At 46.8% G+C, this 26,516-nt stretch overlaps 1 protein-coding gene across 9 annotated transcripts in view; it reads right to left on the bottom strand.

Annotated features, from left to right (window-relative positions):
- Positions 1–600: 600 nt before the first annotated feature.
- Positions 601–26,516, bottom strand: part of BAG6 (BAG cochaperone 6) — a 371,215-nt gene continuing 345,299 nt past the window's right edge. For all 9 annotated transcript variants that reach the window (XM_086924623.1, XM_086924622.1, XM_086924621.1 and 6 more), the window contains 3 exons: positions 24,799–24,906; positions 24,407–24,547; positions 601–2,542 (listed from right to left, as the gene is read on the bottom strand). In XM_086924623.1, coding sequence (XP_086780749.1) covers positions 2,447–2,542; positions 24,407–24,547; positions 24,799–24,906 — 345 coding nt within the window. In that variant the 3' untranslated portion in view covers positions 601–2,446. The remainder of the gene's footprint in view (positions 2,543–24,406; positions 24,548–24,798; positions 24,907–26,516) is intronic.

Below are 26,516 nucleotides of genomic sequence, written 5' to 3'. Positions count from 1 at the left end.
AGGTAAATTAACTTTAGTGCTCGTAAGCAGTGAGGAGGTGGACAGAGACCTAAGGCCAATGAAAACAAATTTTCGCAAAACAGGGGGAGGAGGTGAAGGGAAGGCTTTTAGGTGGTGGTTACGTATTTGCCTAGCATATACCTGGTACTGTTCTTGGATTCTGCATGGCTATAGCTTCCTACTATCTCCTAAGGCTCCAACAGCACCCTATGTTGACAAATGCTTATGAGCTGCAAAGTTAGTGTTGATGAAATCTCTCGTCCTAAACTGGGCATTGAACCAACTGTGCTCAAATTTTGAAAATGGCTAAAATCTATCCCATTAATGCTACCCCATTAATGCACTGGCTATTTTCTCTGAAGTGCCACAAATCACTATGTAAGTTAAATAAATAAAGCGTGCAAACCCAGTGGCAGAACAAGGTAGATATGCCATTTACAGGGCGGCACACGTGGATTTTGGGATAACATGTCACTTTCAGCATCTCTATAGCAGACACCCAAAACCCTGAATTCCTGTAAATAAGATGCAATTTCGAGCCAATATTAATGCATACTTCCTCGGCGTCGGCATGACAAATAAATACCACATATACCAGTGTGTTACTGAAGGTTTTAATTTGCATTGACAACAACCAGTACAAAGAAAAAAAACCATGACAGATATCCATCCAGATCTGGAAGCTCTTATGCCAACCATGACAGATGAATAACTGCCAGTCGACTGAGCAAGTTACCTTCACAGGTGTTAACAGAAAAGACAAACCCCAGACACCAAGCTAACAAAACTGAGGAGACAAGGAAGCTAGAAGGGATAAGAAGGCAAACGTAAAAGGAATATGAGCAGATGTAAAAACAACTCAAATAAAGTTTGAATGAGAGCATAATATTCAGAAGGGTTAAAAACAAGAAATCTTAAATATCAGACTGCTAAATTTATTGCATGCCTGGAAGAAAGAAAAGAAACAATGAAATGGAGTGTCACAGGTAGACACTGAAAAACCACAGGTAGGGAGGTTTCACAGCAATGGATTCTAGTAAAACGTTCTATGGTTTGATGTCTGCTTGTGACAACACCTGTGGCAGCCGGTCCATCAGCCTACTGCGCTAGGAACCCAGAGTGACACAAGAAATGCATGCACACAATTGTACTGGTTCCTTAGCACCAGAGGGCCTGGCTGAGAACCACAGCTCCCAGAAGAAAAGGCTTTTATGGGCAGAGGTCTTTAAAAGAGATGCTCAGTGTCCAGTTTCTTCCATCTCCAAACTTCACTGCACCACTTCACTGGGGAAAGCCACTGTGCCCTGTGCGCAACACAACTGCAGAAGGGACATTAACAGTGGGAAGACGCCCTGCCCACCCGCTTGGCAATAGCACCCTTTTGTTATCTAGACCACTTCTTTATTCCCATGACTTCAGGGTTTATTTGCTGCTCCACAAGACTACACTTGGAAAAATCTCTACCATTACCATACAGAGCATAACTGAGGAACAGTCACATCATGACACAGACTGAAGTTTTATTATTCCCAAAGTGAATGCTTTATGTCAAAAACACAGCCACAGACTGCTCAGGGCCCGCTAGGTAAAAACGCAGGGTGTTAAAGTGCAACAGCCTACCCACTTTCTATATAGACATTTGGATATGTAGTCTCATTTGCCTTTGAATGTATTTTAGAGGACTTAAAAGTGACCTTTTCAACTCCAGATTAACTCTGGAACGTGCATTTTCATGCTGCACTCTGAGGCTTCTGGCCACATGCCTCTGCACCCTATAGATTTTGGGTCATATCATTGCACAGACACCACCTCTAGGATACTTTGGAGGATAGCATTCCTGTGGTGGCAGAAGCAAACCGTCTCACCAACCAATCTTCATCTCAATTCCACCTGTGAGATGGCGACTGGAAAGTACAGGACAGACGTTTCAGGGATGTATCAAGTTAAACTTGCAATAAAAAAAAATTAAAATACAATGGAAGCCTCGATCTCCCAGGCAATGTGTTGTGGAACATCAGTGAGCCTCAGCATATGGAATCTGAAATGCTGCTAGGGAGATAACGATCAAACGAAACATGTTGGCCCTCCCTAGATCCCAACAAGCAGTACAGTCCCCACTGTGATATGAACCACTTATTTAGATCAGCAAGGGTTCAAGGTGAAATAAAAGCAGCAATCCATTTATTGGTGAGGACAGGGAGCTTCTGTGAAGTGGGATTTAGCAGCACTGTAACCTTGGTGATGACCAGCACACGCGCAGAAGAGGGCAGGAGAGCATGAGGGCATTTGACTAAACTGTACAACCATAGGCTGGGGTGGGCAGATTCACAAGGAGAAGAGGGACTGGGGAGCCCCGGGAATGTGGAAATGCCCGCTTTCTTTTCAACAGCCCTCCTTTCCTGCCTCGTTTTAGGTCATGCAGCTCGGAGCAGCTGCCATCAGGCAGCTACAAGTCTTCTTCAAACACACTATGGGTGTTGGGAAACCGCTGCGGGCTGTAGTTGGGATCTCCCTTTATCCTCTTCTGCACATCAGTACGCAGCTTTAAGAGAAAATTGAGAGAGAATACATTAATATATGCATAATTAGAAGAGAATTTAAACTATTGCAAAGAAAAAACATCATTCCAAATATTGACCCCATCCTTCAAAGGAAAAAACACGTTAAGCAAAACTAAGCACTAAAGCTATAACCAAGGGATTTAACAAAAATGCAGTATGAAATTAAAGTAGGTAATGTTCAAAGTTCATTTAGACAGGCAAGTGCTTCCCCTGCCAATTTTGATCTACTCAGTTTATTTCATAAAAGGGCTCTGCTGGATCCTAGTGCACTCATTTGTCCCCACCCACCCCCAAAAAAACACCTCAACACCACCCTCCTCCAACCCCCCACCCAGCGCCTCGACCAACCCCAACTCCTCAACCAGTGTTTAACCGCTGGATATCCTGCTGCACCAACAAACTTGCACCCCTCCGTGCCCCGCCAAACAGCAACCACTGAAGGCGGCCTGGTTCACCACAGAAATACAAGCCAGACGCTCCTGCAGAAGGCTAGAGAAAACCTGGCAAAACCAGAAATCCACAGAACAACCCAGGAGCGCCCTGAAGGAATACCACCAGTTCATAAGAGCCACCAAACAGACCTTCATAAGAAAAAAAGTCCAGACCAACGCAACCAATGCCAAGGAACTGTTCATCATACAGCACTTTGCCGAAGCCACGGACGTTACACCGACCCAAAAACTCTGCGACAAGCTCAGCTCCTACTTCCATCTGAAGACCAAGGTCCTCTACGACAACTTCAACAAACAGACGTCAGACACCACAACCATCCCGCCCCCCTCGCTGCCGATAAGCCATCTATCATGACCTGCACTCCCACCACCCTAGAACACATCACCGTGACCATGAAGAAAACCCAGTCAGGAGCCCCAACGGACCTCTGCCCACCGCACATATTCCACAGGGCCGCCGCTGCCTTCGCACCCAAACTAGGACGGACCATCAACGCCTCTTTCATGTTCAGCATCTTCCCAGAAGACTGGAAGCGGGCGGAGATTAAACCCCTCCTCAAGAAACCAACGGCGACCCAACGGACATGAAACTACCGGCCCATCTCTCTCCTCCCCTTCATGGCCAAAGTCAACGAGAGACTAGTGAACGCCCAACTGACCTCCTTCATCGATGAGTACCCCATCATGGATGCCTCCCAGTCTGGATTCCGCAGCAACCACAGCAACAGACCGCCCTGCTCGCCGCCACCAACAACATCCACATGCTACTCGAACAGGGACACCAGCCCTCATCCTTCTAGACCTCTCCGCAACCTTCGACACGTCTCACATCGCACACTTTCAGCCAGACTTCACAACACGGGGATACAAGGAACCGCTTTCCACTGGATCCAATCCTTCCCCCTCCAGCCGAATCCAGAGGATCAGATTCCCTCCCTTCCTCTCGGAACCCACCGATATCAACTGCGGAGTACCCCAAGGACAACCACTCAGGCCCACGCTCTTCAACATCTACATGGCCCCCATCATCGCCATCGTCCTACATCATGGGCTCAGCATAGTATCCTACGCCGACGACACCCAGCTCATCCTCTCAAAGAAGGCCGAAGACACAAGACTGTTTTCAGGAAGGAATGAAGAATGTGGCAGCCTGGATGAAGGACCGCTGTTTAAAGCTAAACTTGGAGAACACAGATGTCCCCTCCTCGGACCCTGCACCTCTGCCTGTGACAATACCTGGTGGCCTCCCGCCCTCGGGAGCCCACCCACTCCCACAGACCACGCACAAAACCTCTGAATCTTCCTGGACTCCTTCCTCTCCATGAACCACCAGATCAACGCCGTCGCAACTGCCTACGCATCCTCCGCAAGATTTTCAAAACAATCCCCCCCGACTGCAGAAGAACAATCACCCACACACTCATAACCAGCAGAATGGACTACGGCAATGCCCTAGATGCCGGTATCAACAGAACCCTTTTACACAAACTCCAAACCATCCAGAACGCCGCAGACAGACTCGTCCTCAGGACTTCGCGTCACAAACGCATGATCCAACACCTACGAGACCTCCACTGGCTCCCCGTCGATAAGAGGGTCACCTTCAAACTCTTCACCCACGCCTACAAATCACTAAACATCGGACCCAAATACCTCAACGAGAGATTATCCTACACGTACCCAAGAGAAACCTCAGCTCTGCTGACCTCGTCCTGGCAGAAGTCCCCCGCATCCGCAGAATCAGAAAAGGCGGGAGAGCCTTCTCACACATTGCAGCCAAGAACTGGATTGAGCTCCCTGTGAACATCAGACGCTCCCTGACCCTGCACACCTTCAGGAAGGACCTCTTAGACTGAACCTAGAGCACTCAGCACCTTGAGACCCTCACAGGTGAGCAGTGGGCATTATAAACCACTGATTAACAGGTTTTAAATAAATTATGTATACATTTTTAAAATGCTACTGATAAGTTTTCACTGTAGTCCAATCATTAGTACTATAATGGAAGTACTATGAATTTCTTCAAAATGTTTGTACTATTCAATATTATACCCTCAACCAACAATTAGAAACCAAATACTGCAATACTCAAATGTAAACATTAGTTAGACAAGAACCCAGGCGTGGTCTAAATCAAGCTTAGTTTTTCCAGGGCAGTTCTATGATTTTTGCCACTTTACTATAGATAATTGTTGTGCTTTTAAAACAAAAATGCATAGCTTTGAAAGTAGGGAGAATAATAAACTGAGGAAAAATTGGCTTTAAAGATTTTTTTCCACACCGGTAGTCCTGGACATTAAAATAAATAAACAAATTATGCGAAGATAAAGAATTTCTTGGCAACTTCGCCCTTTGGGTTGCGTCTGAAACAAACCCCCGAGCTTTCACATTATTCAGCTGCGGCCAATATAGTTTGCAAACTCGACCATTTTCACAAAATCGAGTGGTTTATTAAAGTTAGATCCTTACTTGCAGCAATAGGGTTAGGGAATTCTTGGAACTCCAATGAACCTTGCTCTTTACCTAGTATAAGGCTGCTTAAATCGCAATATTGGAACTGGGTAGCTCAGACCAATGAAACTCCGTCACATGGTATCCGCCTCGCAAATGATTTTAGGACTTCAAAACCCATAGTGGACACAAGCAATACTTGGAGGCCATTACAACTCTACAGGATAGAAAGCTTTACATCCAATTTAGATTTGGATCACTTCCTGTGAAGTTCTTCAAAGCTGAGTGGCGTAGACCTGTACCAGGGCAGCTACATTGCCCTGGTTGCGCCAAGTCCATGGAGACAATTGCGCACACTTTTTTTGCCTACCCATTGTATACCTCCCTAGGACGTTTGTAGGTTGCTGGGAACACAATGTCACCAGGAAGCACCGAGTACTTTAAAAATCGGACTCAAGAACACCTGTTGCCTGTGCAGTATTTATTTATTTATAGAGTTTTGTATAGCGCGGACAAGACACGTGGGTATCAGAGCGCTTCACATGTAAGATAAGTTACAGACATTATGGAGGCAATTGTAGCAACAGATATACATGAGTATAAGGTCTAAGGCGATAAGCTGTAAGGGGGATTATAAGTAAGAGTTCTTCAGCCTATCCAATTAGTATTAGGAGGTGAGTGAGGTAGGGTTGTATAGCATAACAGTGCAAATAACGTGTGTAAATAGCATTACGGAGTAAAAAGTGTTGCCATGTATCCGGGATCTTAGGCAATAAAACAAAGTGAGGTAGAGGGTATATCGTATTGTCTGAGAGTTACAGATATCGGAACCCCTTGATTTAAGGTAGTAGTAACGTGTGTGGCCAATGTATAAACATGAAATCAATCTGTTAACAGATAATTGATCTTCAAGAAGTTCCGTAGTAGTTAAAATGCTCGAAAAAATGTGGATAAACAGAAGGCGCTCACTTAAGTGAGATGGATGGTCTTGGTGTTCTTCCTTTCCAACTTTTTAAGCTCAATATTCAAGAACTTGCAAGCAACATTAGGTTTTATAAAACAAAAAAACTTGGTCTGATCTTTTTATTGATATCTTATAGCGGTACCTCTAATGCACTTTGACATGGTTTTCCCCTTGGCAAAAATATTCTTTTCTTTTATCATTTTAACTATTTATATTATGACTGCTATTTTTCTGATCAATAATATAATGTAAATCATTCAAAGAACATTCACGTAATCAAACTTCAACATCTGCACTGTAAGCATTTGCACGTTTTTGTTTTGGTTCCAACATGTAAGGTACTATTGCAATGTATTTTTTATTACTTTGCATTGAAGCATTTGCACTTTCATGGTCGGAACGACCGAATAAAGTTTGACTTGAACTCATCATTGTCCAGTATAGTCCAGAATACCTAAAAGCAGAAGCTGAACTCTTAAAGACTGGCATATTGTGTAAGGATGGTGTAGGAAGCTGGCTCTATATGCAGTGGCGGCTGGTGACATTTGAAAAAGTTGTCGGGCATTAAATTTGTGGGGTAGCGCACTACAGTGAGCGAGCAGAGCAAGCCCGAACAACCTAAGTGGGGTCTGCTATTTCTCATTCATTAAGATATAGAATACAAGTAACATTACACCTCCAGCAAGCCAGGACTACTCGCTTTGTCAATGGTTGTAAATTACATAAGATAAATAAGCAACGACTATGACTTCGTTGTATATAATATTGAAAATGCTTCCGTTCTTGTGGGCGAGGTTGTGGCTAAGGCAAGAGCTGGCGACTTAAGCATGTTCGAGCTTCACGTGGGCTCAACACCCTGTGATTCAAAAGCCGAATAAGTACAAAACCTTAATTCTGCAATAGTACAACCAGTCATTGCCTTTGAAGTAACTTCAAGAAGACTCTGTAGATTCTCAGTTTTATATAGCGCAAACTTGGAGCGCATTACATGATAGCAAGTTTCCAGCAAATATTGTCCTGGTAACTGGTGCTCATTTAAAGTGCTCCAAGTTTACACTATATACAACTGAAAAACTAGTCTCTTCGAAGGCAGTGATCGAGCGCTTTCCATGAGCACCAGTTACCAGAACATTTGTGTCCTGGTAACTGGCCTTCATGGAAAGCGTTCCAAGTTTATGCTATAAAAAAACAGAAGAAATGTGTTATTTACCTGTAACTGCAGTTATCCAGTATTGGTGTCTTTCATAGATTCACATGCCTGAATCCTCCGGTACATAGAAACGTAATGCCCTATAGACATATATAGAGAGAAGTAGGCCTAAGGGCCTCACCTTAGTAGCCTATGTCCTTTTGTAAAAAGGACCAAACTCTAGAAGCGAGCCAATCAGCTAACACCTCCCTCTAGAACCTTCCTGTCAGGAGCCTCAGTCTCCCAGATTTTCGTACGCACCAAGCTAAGTAGGCGTAGCACTGATAGAGAGATAGGTGAGTCCTTCCAAGGGAGGCGGGAGGGTTGCATGTGCATCTATGAAAGACACCAATACTGGATAACTGCAATTACAAGTAACGCATTTCTTATCCAGTATTATGGGTGCCTTTCTTAGATTCACATGCCTGAATCAGAGTAGCAAGCAATACCTTGTGCACATTTCTGATGGAACAGCATATACAAGTCATTAGATAATACATATCATGAGACTATGAACCATCAATAGACATCAACAAGAAGCATTAACAGAGAAATGTGCATACCAGAAAAGGATGGAGGGATGGAGGAAGGCTCACCTTACTGGAATAGATGGCGTAGCACTGCTTGTCCCACTGCTGCATCCTTCATCAGCTCTGTATCCAGGCAGTAGTGCCTGGTGAAGGTATGAGGCGACTTCCATGTTGCCACCCTGCAGATGTATTTTCTGAAATGTTTGGTTTTATCAATCTAAAATTTTAGACATCTCTTAAGGTCCATTGAGTGCAGCGATCTCTCAGCTGCAGTGCTGGGATTTGAAAGAATGATCTGAGAATCACAGGCTCATTTAAATGGAAGTCCGACGGGACTTTAGGAATAAACCTAGGATTGGTCCTTAAAATCACGGTCATCCCTAAACTGCTGGAAGGGGTCTTGGATGGAAAGAGCCTGCAGTTCACTGACCCCCCTTGCTGATGTAAGTGCCAGGAGGAGAGCCGTCGTCCACGAGATGTATTTCATGTCTGCCCTGTGAATGGGTTCAAAAGGGTGTTTCATCTGTTGGTTAAGAACCACATTTAGATGCCATGTTGGAGGGATCATCCGTGGTCGAGGAAAATATCTATAGAGACCTTTAAGGAGTTGTTTTATTAGTCTACTAGACCAGAGAGAGGGCCCTTTAGATGTTCTTTTAAACCTTGATATCGCCGCAAAAATGTACCCTTATGGAGGAGTGTGCCAGGCCCGACTGCGCCAGATGTAGCAGGTAGGGTAATATTTGTTCTGGAGAGGTGGCAAAGGGACGTAGACCTTTATCCGCACACCAGATGCAAAAGCGTTTCCACTTCAGGGAATAAGTCTTGTTAGTGCTTTCCGCTCTTGCCTTGGCTAGGATATCTTTACAATCCTGCGGGATGTTTATATTGCTGAATTCTCTGTACTCAGGAGCCAAGCCGATAACCTGAGAGATTTCAGATCCTGATGTTGAACCTGCTTGTTGCTCATCGTGAGCTGACTTAGATGGATCGGCGGCTGCAGTAATAGGCGATAAAGGTCTGTGAACCAATGTTGCCTCGGCTAGAATGGGGCTATCAGAATTAAAGTGCAAGGCTCTGCCTTCATCTTTCTGAGGACTCTGGGAATCATTGGAAATGCGTACGCAAAGACGTTGCGCCATGCGATGAAAAATGCATTCGAGAGACCTTGATTGGGGATGCCAACTTGCGAAGTTTTGGCATTTGGTGTTCTCCCTGGTCGCAAATAGGTTGATTTGCGGCGTTCCCCACCTTGAGAAGATTTGAACGGTGGTCGTCATGTCCAGTTCCCAATTGTGCGACAAAGACCTCTGTCTGCTTAGTGCGTCTGCGATGACATTGTCCTTGCCTGGGACGTACTCCACCCTCAACAATACATTGTGGAGAATGAGCCAATTCCAGGTCTTTTGCGATTCGAGAGACAGTTTTAGCGAACTTGTCCCTCCTTGTTTGTTCAGGTAGTGCATCATCATAGTGTTGTCGGTCCTGACGAACACTAGGGAGTTCTTGATCCTTGGCAAGAAGGACTGCAAGGCTAGGAAGACTGCCCTCCCCTCCAGCAGGTTGATATGGAGCTGCGTCTCCGGTTCTGACCATCTGCCACTGATCCTTAATTCCTGTAGGACTGCTCCCCAACCCTCCAGGGAGGCGTCCGTTGTAATGATATGAGGAGCTGCTGGAAGCAGGAACGGCAATCCCTGCGAGAGGTTCTTAAGCGACCTCCACCACTGCAATGCCTTGGTGATTTGCATTGTGATCGTTATGCGGTCTTCGAACGATCCTGTGCATTTCGTCCACTGTTTGGACAAAGCCTCTTTGAGCAGACTCATTCGGAGGAGACAGTGCGGTATGAGCAGGATGCACGAGGACATCATTCCCAAGAGGGATTTGAAGGTACGGACTGGTAAAGTGTTCTTCGAAGCCACTGATGAGGCCAGAGAGACGAGCTTGCGTTTTCTCTCTTGAGATGAGATGAGAATGCCTTCGCAGCTTTTGTATTCAGCGTTGCTCCGAGGAAGGTAATGTCTCAAGAGGGATGTAAGGTGGATTTTTCTTGATCGAGTGTAAGACCCAAGTGCTTGAAGAGATTTAGACAGGGGTTGGAGGATTTGGTTGTGCCTGACAAGGATGGTGCCTTCACCAGCCAGTCGTCCAAATATGGGAAGACTTGATGTCCATGCTGCCTGAGGAATCCTGCCACCGTGGAGAGACACTTGGTGAAGATTCGGGGCGCAAACTTGAGGCCAAAAGGGAGGACACCGAACTGATAGTGCTGGCCCGCCACTGCAAATCTTAGGAATTTCCTGTGATTTTTGTGGACTGGGACGTGAAAGTATGCGTCTTGTAGGTCCAAGGAAGTCATGAAATCTCCCTCCTCTAAGAGACCCAAGATCTCCTGAATCGTGACAAGTGCGGAATGATTGTCTCTTTAAGAATGCGCTGAGCGCCCTGAGGTCTAGAATGGGCCTCCATTTCTTCTTCCTTTGAATCAGGAAGAAGCGGGAGTAAAATCCTCTCCCCTTGTGAGCTGACTGTACTCGCTCTATTGCCCCTTTTTGTAGTATAATTGAGATTTCTTGAAGAAGCAATTGCAGGTTGTGATGCATTGGGCGAGGAGGGGTTGGAGGGATATTTTCGAATTCTATAGAATGGCCAAATTGAATGAATTGAAGGACCCACCGGTCCGTTGTTATTCTCCAATTGTTGAGGAATTGGGTCAGTTTTCCTCCAATTTTCAAAGAAGGAGATGAGGGATGGACTGGCTGTAGGAATAGGTCATTGGCGTCCGCCAGTGGTCTTCCTTTGGTTTTTTACCCTAAAGTTGGACTTTCCAAAAGAGGACTGTCTGCCTTGTTGTTGGTATTGGGACTTGACTTGGTTGTAAGAATATAAGGATCTATTTTGATGATTGCTTCTGTAAGAGGATTGTCCTCTGCCTCTGTTCCTTCGAAAGGACTGGTTTCTAAATTGTAGCGTGCCAAGTGCTCTCGCTGTGTCTGTGTCCTTTTTTATTGTTTGTAGCGCTTCATCGATCTTGGCTCCAAACAGGTGTCGTCCATCGTATGCCATGTCCAGGACTTTAGATTGTACCTCCTGTCGGAATGAGGTAGCCTTGAGCCATCCCTGCCTTCGCAATACAGCTGCCCCTGCTAGCTGTTTGAATCCAGTCAAAGCTACATCCAGAGCACAGTCTATCAATTCAGAGGCCGAAGTTTGACCCTCTAGAAGTAGAGATTGAACTTCCTCTTTTGTGGCGTCTGGCAGTTCAGATAAATACGGAGCAATGTCTGCCCACAACTGCCTATTATACCTTCCTAGAAGCGCAATAGGATTTGCCGCCTTTACTGTCATTGCCGATGTGGTTGAAAAACGCTTTCCGATATTGTCCAGCTTTCTGCCCTCCTTGTCTGGTGGAGCGGTTAACGGAGAGGAGGGATTCCTGGAATTTTTCTGTGCCGCCTGTGTAACCACAGAGTCCGGCTTGGGATGTCCTGTAAGGCAGGCTGGTGCCGATGCTGGGGCCTTGTTTTTTTTGTCCAGTCTTGGAACCACTGCCAATACTGAGGCTTGAGTCTGCATCAACTGCATACCATGTTCCCATATATAGTCAATAATAGGAATTGATCTGGTTGTTTTCTTAAGTGGTTCCTTAAAATCATAAAGGAAACAGTCATTTTCTTGAGACTCCATGGTCATGTGGAACCTTTTGGTCCCTCTCCCCACCAGATTGTGGAACCCTCCTATGTCCGCAGGTGGTGAATATGAAGTAGCGGGCTCCGGGGACGCTGGAGAAAAAATTATGTATTCATCTCCGTCATCATCTTAGACCTCACCCTCTTCCTGTTCTTCCTCATCGTCAGATGATGGAGGAGCTGGTCTCTGTTCCCTTTCCTGACGGAGCACCAATGCCGGCGGGTTGGGCCGTGGAGACGGAGCAGTCCCCGCTGCTGGAGGAGCATTTCTAGCTACTGGAGGAGGAGCTGAGGACTCCGGGAACCGTTGTTTATAGTCCTGTATTAAAAATCTCAAATCAGACACTATAGACGCTTGTAGACATACCATGGGCGTAATTTGAGTCTGAACATTATGCTCTTGGGTAATATCATCATCATCAGTGCTTTGGCATTTGACCACTAGATGTTGGATGTAAATTTACAGGAATTTATATAGCGCAAATCACTAAGCGGTTTCTAAGCGCTTGCTTAGGGAACCCGTCCTGGTATTCCCCTGTGAGATAACCCCGGCAGGGTATCCGCAAGGTCAAAGCCAGGCATCCCGCCGCGAGGGGCCGTTGTGGAGATTATGCAAGCTATTGCCCAGAGTCACAGAGTGTGAACCCGTGAATAGAGTAGGCACCGGAGCGAGAATTGTCGAGTCTATGGACATTTTAGGACTAAAGACACCGCCGAGCCGGGAATTGAACCCTTGTCCCGGGCTGACCTCTGCTTCCAGGTCTGCCTCCTCTAACCAGTGAGCCACACTTCTCCACTAACCACACCTCTCCACTAGATGAGATGGACTGGTATCCTGTGTGCTATCCTCCTCATCAGACTCCTCATCTTGTAGGAGACAAGCTGGAGGCAATCCTTGCACTCTACTTGGAGACGTTAACTCTGGTGTAATTGCTTTTTTTGAGCTCTTTACCCTTAGAGAAGCGGGTTGTAACTCAGCCTTAGCTGTCATTGAAGGGCTCGTCGACGGCAGGATCCTGGACGACCTATAGTCTACAGATTGTAGTTCTTGTGTGTCTCATCGATGGTGGAATCGTCCTTGACTGCTTCCATTGAGGTGTCGACGATGCCTTCGTCGACGATGCCTTCGTCGACTATGACTTAGTCGACTATGACTTCGTCGACTATGACTTCGTCGACTATGACTTCGTCGACTATGACTTCGTCGACTATGACTTCGTCGACTATGACTTCGTCGACTATGACTTCGTCGACTATGACTTCGTCGACTATGACTTCGTCGACTATGACTTCGTCGACTAGGACTTCGTCGACTATGACTTCGTCGACTATGACTTCGTCGACTATGACTTCGTCGACTATGACTTCGTCGACTATGACTTCGTCGACTATGACTTTGTCGACTATGACTTTGTCGACTATGACTTTGTCGACGATGCCACCGTCGACTGTGCCACTGTCGACGGTGCCTTCTTAGTCGTCGATTCTTTAGTAGACGGTACACTAGTCGACGATCTTGTCGACGGCAAAGACGTCGAAGGCGCTGGCCTAGTCGACACGGACGTCGTTGCTGTAGTTGTCGATGACTATTTTTTTATGATAATAATCGACAACAAAGGCTTACCCGCCGTCGATGGTGTAGTCTTAGTCGATGAAGAAAATGCAGACGATGCTGTAGTAGTCGATACGGTCGTCGTCGAGACGTAGACGGGAGACACAGCCTTCTTTTGCGTCGATGAGGGCGTCGACTAGGTCGTCGTAGACTACGGCGCTGGCTTTTTGAAGGTGTGAACCTCCTTGTCAGACGCTGATGACTTGGCCTCTGAAGACTTTTTTGCAGTCTTCTTTGGAGGAGCGTCTGTAGGGCTAGGGGAAGCCACCCTTGGCCTTTTTAAAGACAGCTTTGAGGAAACTGAAGAAATCTCCTCTTCTTCTGAAGATTCCATATTGTCTCTGGTCTTGAGCCTGTTAAGCCAGAGTAAAAGGCGTCCTTCTCTGTCTTTTAGCGTTTTTGTAGAAAAAGTTCTACAAATTTTGCAGTCCTTTGGTGAATGGTCCGGATACAGGCAATATAAGCATGTCTTGTGCTGGTCTTCAACATGTAACCTCTTTTTTCCACAAGAAGTACCTGCTCTGAAGAGACCCTTCTTCTGAGGATCAGCCATAATCAGTCTTGAAGTAAAGAAATCCAAATCTGAAGAAATTGGCTAGAATAAGGAAAACTAAGGAGAACTCAGGTGGAGACTCCCTTAGCACAACATGCGGTAGAAAATCTGAGAGACTGAGGCTCCTGACAGGAAGGTTCTAGAGGGAGGTGTTAGCGGATTGGCTCACTTCTAGAGTTTGGTCCTTTTTACAAAAGGACATAGATAGGCTACTAAGGTGAGGCCCTTAGGCCTACTTCTCACTATATAGGTCTATAGGACATTACTTTTCTATGTACCGGAGACTCCCATCTCGACAACGGGGAATGATTCAGGCATGTGAATCTATGAAAGACCCATAATACTGGATAATAAGTCTCTACTCACTAGCGGTTGGTCTCAGACTCCTTTTGAATCCTGATGAGGCCTCGCATTGATTCAGGGAAGTGGGAAGCACGACGTTGTGTATTGGTGCATACCTATGCACAAAGAGGGGAGGGGCAGAGAGAGAGGCTGAGAGCTATGGCAGATTGACCAATCACTGCACGGATTCACAATAAAGCAGTGCAGTGATTGGTGAATATGCTCCCGTGGCATGCCCAGTCACACTACGTTCTATGCCTAGAGACAGTAAAGCAGTCCATCTAAGCAGCACCTGGATTGGTCAGGGCAGGACAACTCGCCGCTCATCAGGAGATCGGGCTGCGGCTTCGACCCCCCTCCCCACGTCCGTAAACCCCCCCCGCCCCCCCAACCCCCCCCACACACACACACACACACAACCCCCCTCTCCCCAGCTCCTTCATTTTAGAGGAGAAAGTGCTGAAAACTGCACATGTTGGGCTGGCCAGGGAAAGGCACCGACCAGTTGACAGCACTCATTGACTGCTCCTAACCCCCCCGACCCCACCTAGGCCAGAAAGCCCAGGCAGAGTAATGATGTGCGTGTTCACACACGTGACATGATGTTGGACTGGAAAGGAGCAAGCCGGCTGACTGCTGCAGGCGAGCCGAGTGAAGTAAACACTACACTTATTAAAGTTATATATTATTACACACATTCAGTTTTTTAAAACGGCACTGCTGAGGCCAAAATAATGAGGAGGTAACGCCCAAACGCCCATGCAGAGGAACCATCTTTTTTTATGTGGTATACCACTAACTGGTAATTGCGTGCACAGAAACCAGAGATTCCCCAGAAGTGTTCAGGGCTCAATGTAAACCCAAGTGCTCTATTAGTGGTAGTGTGGGCGACCAGCTTTAGGCTCAGAGGAGTGTGAGACATTTATTGCACAAACACAGACCAATAAGGGAGACAAAAAAAAAGATCCACGCCAAATTTAGAAAAATAAGCTTTGTGGTGATCATCCAACCTCCAACTCCACAATATGGAGGATAGTAACGGAGAAAGATAACAGCTGATGGGTGTCAGAAGGAAGTGGAAAGAATGAGTGCTTCTTTAGTTGAGTTTAGTTAGCTAAACTGAAGGTTTACTACTGAAACATGTCCTACTACTACTCAGTGATGCTCATTTTTAAGAGGATTCCAAGTAAACTCCTTCTGCACCTAATTTAGCAGTGTCAGCGTGCATCTGCATGCTAGTGTCTGTCATCAGCATGCTGCCAAAATCAGATGGTGATACATGTTAGGTGGAGTGGTTTTTTTTTGTCGCTAGTGGCCTCTTCCTGTAGAGAAATGCATGTTTGGAAAGGAGTACATTTTCTTCCAGATTCCTTCCTCCTCTTTTCCTTCCCTCTGTATATCCAGTTCTCTTTCACCCAGATTATGTGCTGGTCTTGTTATTACTCTTCACATTTCCCCTACTAGCTGGAGTAAAGCGAGTTCAAATTTATCTGGTTGATACTAACATTTTAAAACAGTGGAAGGTAGCTGTTAATTGAGCAACAGGTCATGAGCACAGCTCCCTTGTGACTCATGACGAGCTGGTCTCGTCATGAGCACCGAAGAGGTTAATAGTATGAAAAGCATGCCTAAACTGATGTTGTGCTGCTGCAGACACACGTTTGCCTCAGTAGCAAGTTCCAAATGTTTACATTTTGCTGGCTAGAGCGCATTAATTGATATGCGAAGATTAGAGTTTGTTCTAAAAAACCCTAAGCAAGCCACCAATATTTTGCTGTCAGACAAAACAAGAGCACGTGAAATAAAGAACTACCATAAAAATAACTTCCCACTGAAGTAATATTGAAAACGATTAGAGAGGTGTAAAACAGCTCATTCACATAAGAAACAGGACAGTCTTCTGTGTTAGACATCCTTCAGTTAAAGACAAAAAAACAAAAGAACCAAGAGCTTGCTATTACTGTACATGCCAATGAGAAAATTATATTTCAGTTAATCATTTTTAACAAGCATTTAGTCTTTGTTAAAGTTAGAGCTATTGGCATTGCTCATGACATTTTTAAAAGATATAAATAAATGGCATTGTCATTTACAATGCCAATAGCTTAATCTCTTGTAAATGCGAGACCTATTGCATTTGCGCACACACACACACAGCCACACACACACAGCTAGAAAACATAAAAAAATCTCGCCTGCGAGACTGCGCAAGTGCAGCCTACGCCAGCCGAGACCTAAAAAGTGCACGTGTGAGTCTCGCGAGAGGGTGCGGGGGTTCACGATTGTGTTTACACTAATACCACAGGCACCAATAATCTGAACCGAACAGATCTGGATCAAGGCGGAGGAAGGTTCTGGAACACCCACCACCCCCCGCAGCCCGAGCGACCAGACCCCCTCCCCTCAGCAGTCTCCAAAGGAAATATTTTAATATCGTTTTTTTTTTTAATTTCTACTATTTTGGGAAAAACGATTTAATTTCGGAGGTTTTACATTTGTTTCAATTTCCGTGTCCTGGGGCCTTCGCCCCCCCTACCCCGCTTCGACGGGGACCAAAAACCACAGACTTCTCCATCGACTCCCCTCGCACTGGTGACCACCCCGTCAGGACGCATCGACACAGGAAAGGCCGGGGACCCGCAGGCTACGGACGCCCCGGGTCTAGCGTGAGGAGGCAGTTGTCAGAAGGGCATCGGTAGGCAGCGTAAGGAGCCAGGAGATGCCGGGGACCCAGGCCTTGATAGCAGCGCGAGGAGGAAGCGGCTGCCACGGGATCCAGGTAATGGAGGCAAGGAGGAGGAGAAAGGGAGGTTGATGGAGATACTGGGCGTGCGGAAAGTGGTGGATGCACTGCCTAAGGGGTGAAGGCACGCAGGCCTATGAGGACGTGCAGATCTGTACAGGGTGCAACATCTATGTGCTAGGTCGCAGCCATACACTTGGGGTTTCGATGTCGTTGTAGGGGTTATGGTGACAGTCAAGACATGTCATGCTTGCGAAAGGCAGGGGAGGGAGATACCATAGCGCCTGGATTCCTTAGCATTCATCAGGAATGTAACCTGAAATGGCTGGCTGATAGGTGTCCCAGGATACAGGGATCACACCGGCTCCTCACGCAGCCCGTGCGACAGTGCGGGGGCTAGAACAAACTGAAAGTCCCAGTGACGTTTTAAGCCCTGTCATTTTCAGACTGGGAGGGCGTGTTTTTTTGATGGACTGAAGACGTCAGAGAAAGAACCGAAAAAACACGCCCCCCAATCCGAAACGGACGGGGCTTAAATTGACAGACAAACCTCTTCTCCAATGGCTGGCCGCTGTTTAGGAAGCCAGCCAATGGAGAAGAGCTGGCTGCTTTCAGCTGCATACTAAGAAACGAATAGTTTACCTGTCGGTGTAGTTTTGCAGCGTGAATCTTTCTGGATTCACTATGCTGTCCATTATTTCGCGGTCTAGTGGTTGGGTCCCGAATCGTAGTCTTTTCATTGTTTTTTTTTCGTAACTCAGGTGGGTGTCTATGTCCCACCTTTTGGTGTCCTTCCTGTGACGTCGGCACGCTTCCTGCGGAAGCTCCCACCCTTGGGAGCCATCTTCAGATTTTTTTTCTCGTTTTGTGTTTTGTGTCAGAATCTATGGCAATGTTCAAGTAAGTGATTCACCGCTTTAACCTCCAAGGTGTCTGTTTCAGTCTTGTCTTTGTTTTTACCACCTTTCTCTCCAGCCTCATCTCTCTGGCGGAGGCGGGTTGGTTTTCTAGTGAATCCAGAAAGATCTTCAAGCTGCAAAACTACACCGACAGGTAAGAAACTATTCATTTTGCCGCGTGAATCTTTCTGGATTCACTATGCTGTGCATAGACTTTGTAGTGGTTTGTTATATTTGTGGCGGCTGGGTGGAAGATGAGCGTTGGTTGTTGAATATGTGTTGAAGCACTTTCTGTCCCACTTGTGCTTCCTTGTTCCTTTGTATGTCCACACAGTAGTGCTTCGTTAATATGTGCATTGAAGCCCATGTTGCCGCCAGGCATAGGTCCTGAATGGGTGTGTAAGCCAGGAATGCTATCGTAGCTCCTTTCTTCCTGGTAGAGTGGGCTTGTGTCCCCTCTGCCAGTTCCTGTCCTGCTTGCTTGTGGCACAACTGTATTGTTTGTGCGATCCATCGTGCAATGGTTCCTTTAGTTACTGGTTTCCCCATGAAACGGTTTGCAAACGACACAAAGAACTGCTTTGTTTTCCGGTCTCCCTTAGTTGTCTCTATGTAGTGCATCACTGCCCTTCTGGCGTCCAGAGTGTGCAGTGCTTTTCTGCGCTTGTGGCTGGTTTCTGGAAGAAACTTGGCATTTGTATTGTTTGATTGATTGATTGATGTTGAACCTGGACACCACCTTTGGCATAAAGTGTGGGTCCGTTCTCATCACCACCCTGTCATTATGTATCTGGATGTAGGGTTCTTGCAGTGTTCGCGGATGTAGTTCACTCACCCTGCGCAGCGAGATGATGCCCCTAAGAATGCGGTTTTCATCGTTAGCATTTGTAGGGAGGCCTTATGAATTGGTTTAAAGGGCTCTTCATGAGTTCAGACAGGACCAAATTAAGGTTGCATGCCGGTGGTGGCACCCTCTTTGGTGGTGCGATCTTTTTCGCTCCTTCCAGGAATCTTTTTACTATCTGTGATGTGAAGAAGCTCTTGCCCGTTTCTCCTCTTGTGTAAGCGACTATCGCTGCCAAGTGTACCCTTAGTGAGGATGAGCTCAGGTTTTCCTCGAGCAGGTGCATGAGGTACTTAAGCACTGTTGAGTCCTTCTGCATCCTCTTGTGCAGCTTTTCCTTTCTACACCATAGTGTGAACCTCTTCCACTTTGACACGTAGCACTTCCGTGTGCTGGGTCTTCTTGCTTCCCGTAGTACCCTCATGGTGCTCTCAGGTAATTTCATATGAGCAAACTAGGTCTTCAGGAGCCATGCTACTAGGCTGAGGGTCTCTGGCTCTGGGTGCAGCACCTCTCCGTCGAGAGTAGGTCTTTCCGTCTCCCGAATCTGTGGGGTGCACTCTGTGCCATCTCCATTATCTGTGAGTACCAGGTCTGCCTGGCCCACTGCGGTGCGGCCAGTATCAGTCATGTTGCTGGTTCTGCACTTATTGAGTACTTTCTGTATAAGAGGGATCAGCGGAAAAGCATAGCAAATGTCTTTGACCAGCTTATCCATAGGGCATTCCCCAGGGACCCTTCCGCTGGTTGCCTGGATGCGAAGTTTTGGCATTTTGCATTCTGGCGTGTTGCAAACAGGTCTATTGACAGTGTTCCCCACTTGCCGAACAGCTTCTGTTTCCTGTGCATTGAGCTCCCACTCGTGGGATGCCGATGTCTGTCTGGTGACCCAGTCTGCTTCTACATTTTCCTTCCCTGGTAGATGTATGGCTAGCAGGTCTATCTTGAGTGGAATGGCCCATCTCCACATTTCTTGCGCTAATTTTGAAAGCGGGCTGCTTGTTTATGTAGAACATCGCTGTTGAATTGTCTGGACCACCACCTTCTGGTTGTACAACTTCGTCTGGAAAGTCTTTACTGCGAGGAAGACGCTCTTCAATTCTAGGTAGTTGATGTGTTTTACGGAATCTGCTGGTGTCCACAGACCCCTCACTGAGTTTTTCCATGTGAGCGCCCCATCCCTTCTGGGATGAGTCTGTGGTGATGTTCACCGTTGGCGTTGGTTGTGTCAGAGGCTTCCCCCTTCTCATGTTCCCCATGTTCCACCATGCCATCTCTTCTTGCACCGAGTGCGTTACAACCACTAGATCTTCCCAACGACCTATAGCTTGTGACCATTGCTCCTGTAGCCATTCTTGGAAAGGTCTCATGTGCAGCCGTACATTTGGCACTAGATGTATGCATGATGCCATCATGCCCATGACCTTGCTCGCCGTCCTCACTGTCAGAGCTCGCCCCTTCTGGTAGAGTTGTGTCTCCTTCAGCAGTGCTAGCGTTCTCTTCTTGCTGGGGAACACCTTGTTCTGTAAGGTGTTGATCTGTGATCCCAGGAAGAGTTTTACTTGTTCCGGTTTCATTGAGGATTTCCCCCAGTGGATGGAGAATCCTAGGCCCATCAGTGTGTCTGTCATTCTTTGTGCGTGCAGCTTGCACCTCTTGTATGAACTTGCTTTTACTAGCCAGTCGTCTAGGTAAGGGTATACGTGTATCCCCTCCCCTCTTAGGTGTGCTGCGACTGCTGCGAGGCACTTTGTATAGACCTTTGGCGCCGATTTTAGTCCGAACGCCAGGGTTGTGAACTGGTAGTAGTCTTTGTTGATAAATCTGAGTAGATGCTTGTGCCCCCTGTTCATTGGGATGTGCAGGTAGGCATCCTTGAGGTCTATGGTGACCATGAAGTCTCCGCCTTGTAATTGCGGCAGTACCTCTTGTAGAGACGTCATCTTGAATGTTTGCGTTCTTATGTACTTGTTTAAGAACCTCAGGTCCAGGATTGGTCTCATTGTCTTGTCTACCTTTGGTACCAGGAAGTAGGTTGAGTACACTCCCCTGTTCCTTTCTTTGTAAGGTACTGTTTCGATGGCCTGTTTTTGCAGGAGTTCTTTTGCTTCCTCGAAGTAGTTCTAGTTCTTTCCTTGCTAGCGCCCTTCTTTTCGTTTTTTTTGGTGGTTGCTTTTCTAACTATGTAGTACCCGAACTGTATGATGTTGAGTACCCACTTGTCTGTGGTTATTTTCTTCCACTCTTGGAAGAAAAGGCTTATTCTTCCTCCCACCGGTGTTACATGTTGGCAGATGTTTAGCTCGTGTACCCCTTGCTGTTGTATCCGTGCTCCACCCTGGGAGTTTTTGCATGGGTGGGCACCTGTCGCGTGACAAAGTCGCTTAGAGGCAGGTTGCTGACCCCCCCCCCCTCTTCTATTTTGTCCATGTCCATTCCCTCTCCCGCGAAAGGACTGGCCTCTTTGTTGGTACTGACAGGGTTGTTTTTGTTGCCCTTGCTGTGTCTGGGTGTCTGACTGCTGGAACGCCTGGTGAGATGATCCTGGCTGATTTCCTCCCCTCTCGTCTGCGTGACTGGGTGCCCCTCTTTGTCCCTCTGAATTGCAAGGCCCCCATGGATCTTGCAGTCTCATTCTCTTTCTTCAGTTGGGCGAGCTTCTCATCCACTGGAGCACCGAACAGGGTCTCTCCGTTGAACGGGGTGTCCAGGATGCTGTGTTGCACTTCCTGCTTGAAGCCTGAAATCCTGAGCCAGGCTTGCTTCTTTCCGTGATGCCCATCATCATGAGTCTGCTGGACGTGTCCGCCCCATCCAAGGCAGTTTTGAGGCAAGAATTTGCCGAATTTTCCCCCTCTTCCACAAGATGCACAGCCCTTTGCTGGTGTTCTTCAGGGAGGTGTTTGAGTAACTGGCCCAGTTCGTCTAACATCTGGTACTGGTGCTTGTTGAGAAGTGTGTTAGAATTTGCCATGCGCCAGTGCATTCCGGCATTCCGTTCGATCTTTCTCCCAGTCAGGTCCATCTTTCTGCTTTCCTTGTCTGGGGGAGGCCCTGAAGTTGTTGGCACGTTAGCCCTCTTCCTTGCCGTAGCTGTAAAGATGGAGTCCGCTATGAGTGATCGCTGAATGTAGGGCGGGTCCTCGGAGGAATGTTTGTACTTCTTCTCCGTCCTGGGTGTGATGGCTTTGCAAGTTGCAGGCTCCTTGAAAACCTCTCTCTCCCTGTGCCTTGACGCTGTCTAGCATCGGCAGGTACTGGCTCCTAGTTTGTGTTGGGAGCAGTGTTTCTAGGAGGAAATCTGCCTTCTGCTTTTCCTAGTCGAGTTTTACCCCGAAGGCTGTTGCTGCGTTTCTGATGACTGTTGTAAACCCCAATGTCATAAGGTGGCGAGGGTCTCTAAGGATACGTGTCCACATTATCCTCCGGACTCTGTGTCGAGGTCTTGCCACTCTATGTCTTGTGTCTCCGAGGATGCAGAGCCCAGGATTGTCCTCTGGTCGTCATCCCCCTCCTCCTCATAGTAGGAGGCTTCTTCTTCTGGATCTTCCGGCCTCTCCGGGCATCCCGACTGTCCTTTGACTTCATAGACCTCTTACACAGTTATCGACAACCTGTGGTCTTGGTTTCGTCGGGATTAAGAATCCTTCATCCTGGCGTCAAATTATTTTTTGCGCTGCAGGATGTTCTCCATTTCAGCCTCAAGCAGTCTTTTTCTTTTCCATTTCGGCAGCGCGTTAGGCGTCGAATGGATCGGCCTTGCTCTTCGAGGGATTGGTTGGCGTCCTGGCGACTTTCGGCACCGAGCCGGGCTTCGGCTCGGAGCTGGCTTTCGGGTCTTTTAATGGCGCCGAAGTGTTCTTCAGGTCCTTCTCTTTCGACGTCGAACGTTCCTTTTCGGGGACGCTTTGATGACTTTTGCTGTTCTCCAGCTTTCAGCGCCTGGAAGCCCCTCTCTGAGGGTCGGCTGGGCCTGTATGAAGCTGTGGACGCTTTCGAGGACTTGCCCTTGTTTTTTCGAGAGTCTGGGTCAGACTGTCGAGTGTCCTTCGGGGCTTTAAGGGCCGTCGAGTCTCATACCTTTTAGGAGTCTTCTTATCGGTCCCTACGACCGTGTAGTCTTCTTCTCCGGCGACGTTGTCCTCGTCTGTTGAGAGGCCCAGATCTCGAAGGGATGGTGGCTGGCCCTTGCCCTGCATACTGGCGTTGGCCATACTCTGCCTCGCTCTAACTCGAAGTGTTTTTGGCGTTAAGGCGGAGTAGGCGTTGCAGTCCTTGCTCTCGTGGTCGACCGGTGAGCAGAGGTTGCAAACCGGGTGCTGGTCCTTCTGCGCGTACTTGTGGTGGCAGTTACGGCAGAATTTGAATGGTGTGTTGTCCATCTCCTGCGTTCAGGGGTTCTGGAAGTTCTCCTGTTCCTTAGTTGTCCCCTTCGATGGTGTAGTCTCTCGTCGTCTTTTCCAATCTTTTTTCGTCCAAACAAGGCTTTTGGTGTCTTTTCTCCAAAAATGCCTGGAGCCTTCTCTGGAACGATCCAGACCCAACTTCGGAAAAAAGAATCTGAAGATGGCGCCCAAGGGTGTGAGCTTCCGCAGGAAGCGTGCCGACGTCACAGGAAGGACACCAAAAGGTGGGACGTCGACGCCCACCTAGGCTACGAAAAAAAACTCAAAAAAACAAAAAAAACAAAGAAAAGACTACGATTCCGGACCCAACCACTAGACCGCAGAATAATGCACAGCATAGTGAATCCAGAAAGATACAAGCTGCAAAACAAAATCTTGCCAGCGACACTGCGCATGTGCGCAGCCTACGCTAGCTGAGACCTAAAAAGGAGACAAGGAAAAAATATTGTTTGGTTTAAGCTTTGCAATGGGGCTAATTTACTTTTATACTTCTAGCATGGTCGCTTGGCAGATAGGGGCTAGCACTCTGTGGTCGGCTCCTAGCTCCATATGGGATGAACCGCAAACATTTTACAGATCCATTGTAACTGAAGTTACTTCACAATGAGGAATCTGTGGTAATTTGCATCCATTTAAATCGTATTCAACAAAAGAGATTGGTCCTGCATTTCCCCATCCGGTATTTTAGATTAATACATGTGTTCTATTTCTTTTAGTGTAAGAACATTTTAAGAAACAATTTTACACTGATGAATGGAAGCCACAATTTGAAGACTAAACCTTTGCCTCCACCATAGGTACAGGGGTTCATAAAATAAACAGATTTGCACTGCACTACTATATGTGATCCTAGGCATCGCCCTTATAGTTATGGGCTTCAAAAATTCCTTTACCGCTAATTTATTAAAGACAATTTCATACAATATTCGCCTCCATGTCAAACAAAAGGTAGGACATGTTCTGGTGAGGGCAATCAGCATTGGGCTACGGGGTCTGGCAGTAAACAGAACATCCAGAGGCCGTACAACCTACAAAAAAAGGTGTGCATACTCTGGATGGATCTCTTAAAAGGTGATAAAGCAGCGGCAGGCAATAGTTACCCTTATAGCAGTGAGAAAAACTATTTTATTGTAGGCAGATATGCACCAAAGCCTGCCCTACTCAATACCTGTGCCCTGTAGGTGTCTTGAATCTCCTCAAGCTCCTGGTTTAAACTCTCAGAACTTGTCATGGGTTTGGTTCCTGTTGCTTTCGCAGCTTTGTTTACTGCTTCAGCGAGTGTTATCTGGGGGCCATCACCCTGCATGGTCTGCATAAAAATAAAAATAAAACAGTTATTATACAGCAGTGGGTGTGGAGTGGACATATAGAAGAGAGGTGGAGGAAGAATGGGGGCAAGAAAGAATGGGACTCCATCTTACCAAGCTTGCAAGAGGAATAATGAGAGGCAGGCAAGGGCAGAGACGAAATATGCTACACAGAATACTAGCTGTGAGATTGTACAAGTGGTGGGAGAAAACTGAACATACAACTTAGTGGGTAAGGAATGCATGGGCTTACTTTACGTCGCTTGGCAGGCATCCCATGGAGGTAGGCATCACTTAATGGTGGTTGTTGCTTCATCTTCCTCTGAGTCTGAATGTCCTGACGGATAATAGGAACCCACTCCTACACAACACAGGTGGAAAGAAATGACACAAATGTTGAGGGTGAGGCACGATGAAGGGAATACATCTAGTACAGTGCCACTGGCTATATACTATGTAGTCGACGGGTGGTTCAACCAATTATCCTTGAAAAGGACAGTTTCATTTACTGACCCAAAACATTGGTTTCCCAGTCCATGCACTGAAGTTTTCCCTTTTGATTGTTAAACACTAAGGAAATCCTTCTTTCTGTGTGGTCACCCCCACAGTTTTGGACTGATGCTGCTGATTTTTCGATTCCATGAGTGTAGTAATGTCTGCTAAATAAGACCTCAGTGCCAGTGTCCAGACCCTTAAATGTGTATAGATGATTTTTATATCCAATTGGCCCAAGCTAACGTACTTCTAAGTCTCTACTACATCATACCAGGGGTACCCAGGGCTTGTAGGTAAGAAGCTGGCTCTTTATGTGATATATCAAGAAGCTGATATCATGTAAATAGTCCAGGGGTTCCCTTAGGCTTGGACAGGTGCTTACTATGCAATCCCAAAGTACTATATTTAGGGGGTAGTTGGTTGAGCAGCCTTAGGCCTAACACAGAGGAGTGCAAGACATTTGCAAATACACACAGTGATCAATAAATGACAACTCAAGATGGAGATCCAAATCAATTTATAAAAGTAGCAAGTATGTTTAGGCATCAGAAAAATACCGTTCAGGTGAGTTTTTAAATCTAAATTCTTTTCACTTTAAAAAGTGTACACAGTGCAATTTCGGAGTTCTGAACTGTTATCCTATGGAAGTAAGAACAAGTTCTGCAAGCAGGTATAGTACAGTTAATTACAAGACCAATCTCACGACTTAAGGTGAGTGGTGGGCAAGGTCCAAGGCAGCACCAACAGAACTCCAGCAGCATAAGTGCAGCCGGGTGCAGGGTTAAAAACGATGCTGGGAGCCCAACAGGTTACTATGGAGATCGGTCACTGTGGAAAGTGGCTGACGGCTCTGGCTGGACAGCCAGTCAGGGTGAACCTCACTATTGGGTTCAAGGCCTGCGATGCTCGGGGATAAAGGGACACCTGGGGTTCTTTTCCCCACAGCCTGGGGTGATTATGCAGAGGTGTCTTGTGTTTTCTTACTGGGAGAAGTCGTGGTCTAGGCGGGCCTGCGCACAGAGGCTGTATTGAGGAGTCCAAAAGGGGTGAAACCGAGATGGACTCTAACTCTGAAGGTGGCAACCTTCAACTCTGGACATTGGGTTTTGGCAGTTTGAGGCCACAGTCCTGCAGGATGTAGGGAACAGTTCTGCTGTTCTTCCAGAGATCTTGGTCTATAAAGAAGGCAGGCAAGCCCTCCCAAGTTGACTTTAATGCAGCTTTCAACGAGGGGTGCAGACAGGCTAGCAAGGTTGATACACGGTCGGCTGATGCTTCTGTCCTCTGCTTTTGCGGCTCTTCCGTGTCCTCTTAGGTCATAAGGATCTGCTTCTCCCCTAAATACTAAATTTAAAGGTGTTAGGGGAGAGCAGGGTAGCAGCCAATGTACTAATGGCCCTTGTGGTCACTACACCACCTTTATGACCACTTCCTATTGAAGTGGGCATAACCCTCTCCCAGAATACCTAAGTATCT

The sequence above is a fragment of the Lissotriton vulgaris genome, chromosome 5, assembly GCF_964263255.1.
Source record: "Lissotriton vulgaris chromosome 5, aLisVul1.2, whole genome shotgun sequence".
In the NCBI taxonomy this organism is placed as follows: Eukaryota; Metazoa; Chordata; class Amphibia; order Caudata; family Salamandridae; genus Lissotriton; species Lissotriton vulgaris.
The sequence above is the reverse complement of the archived record's forward strand: the minus strand, read 5'-3'. Positions and strand labels throughout refer to the sequence as shown.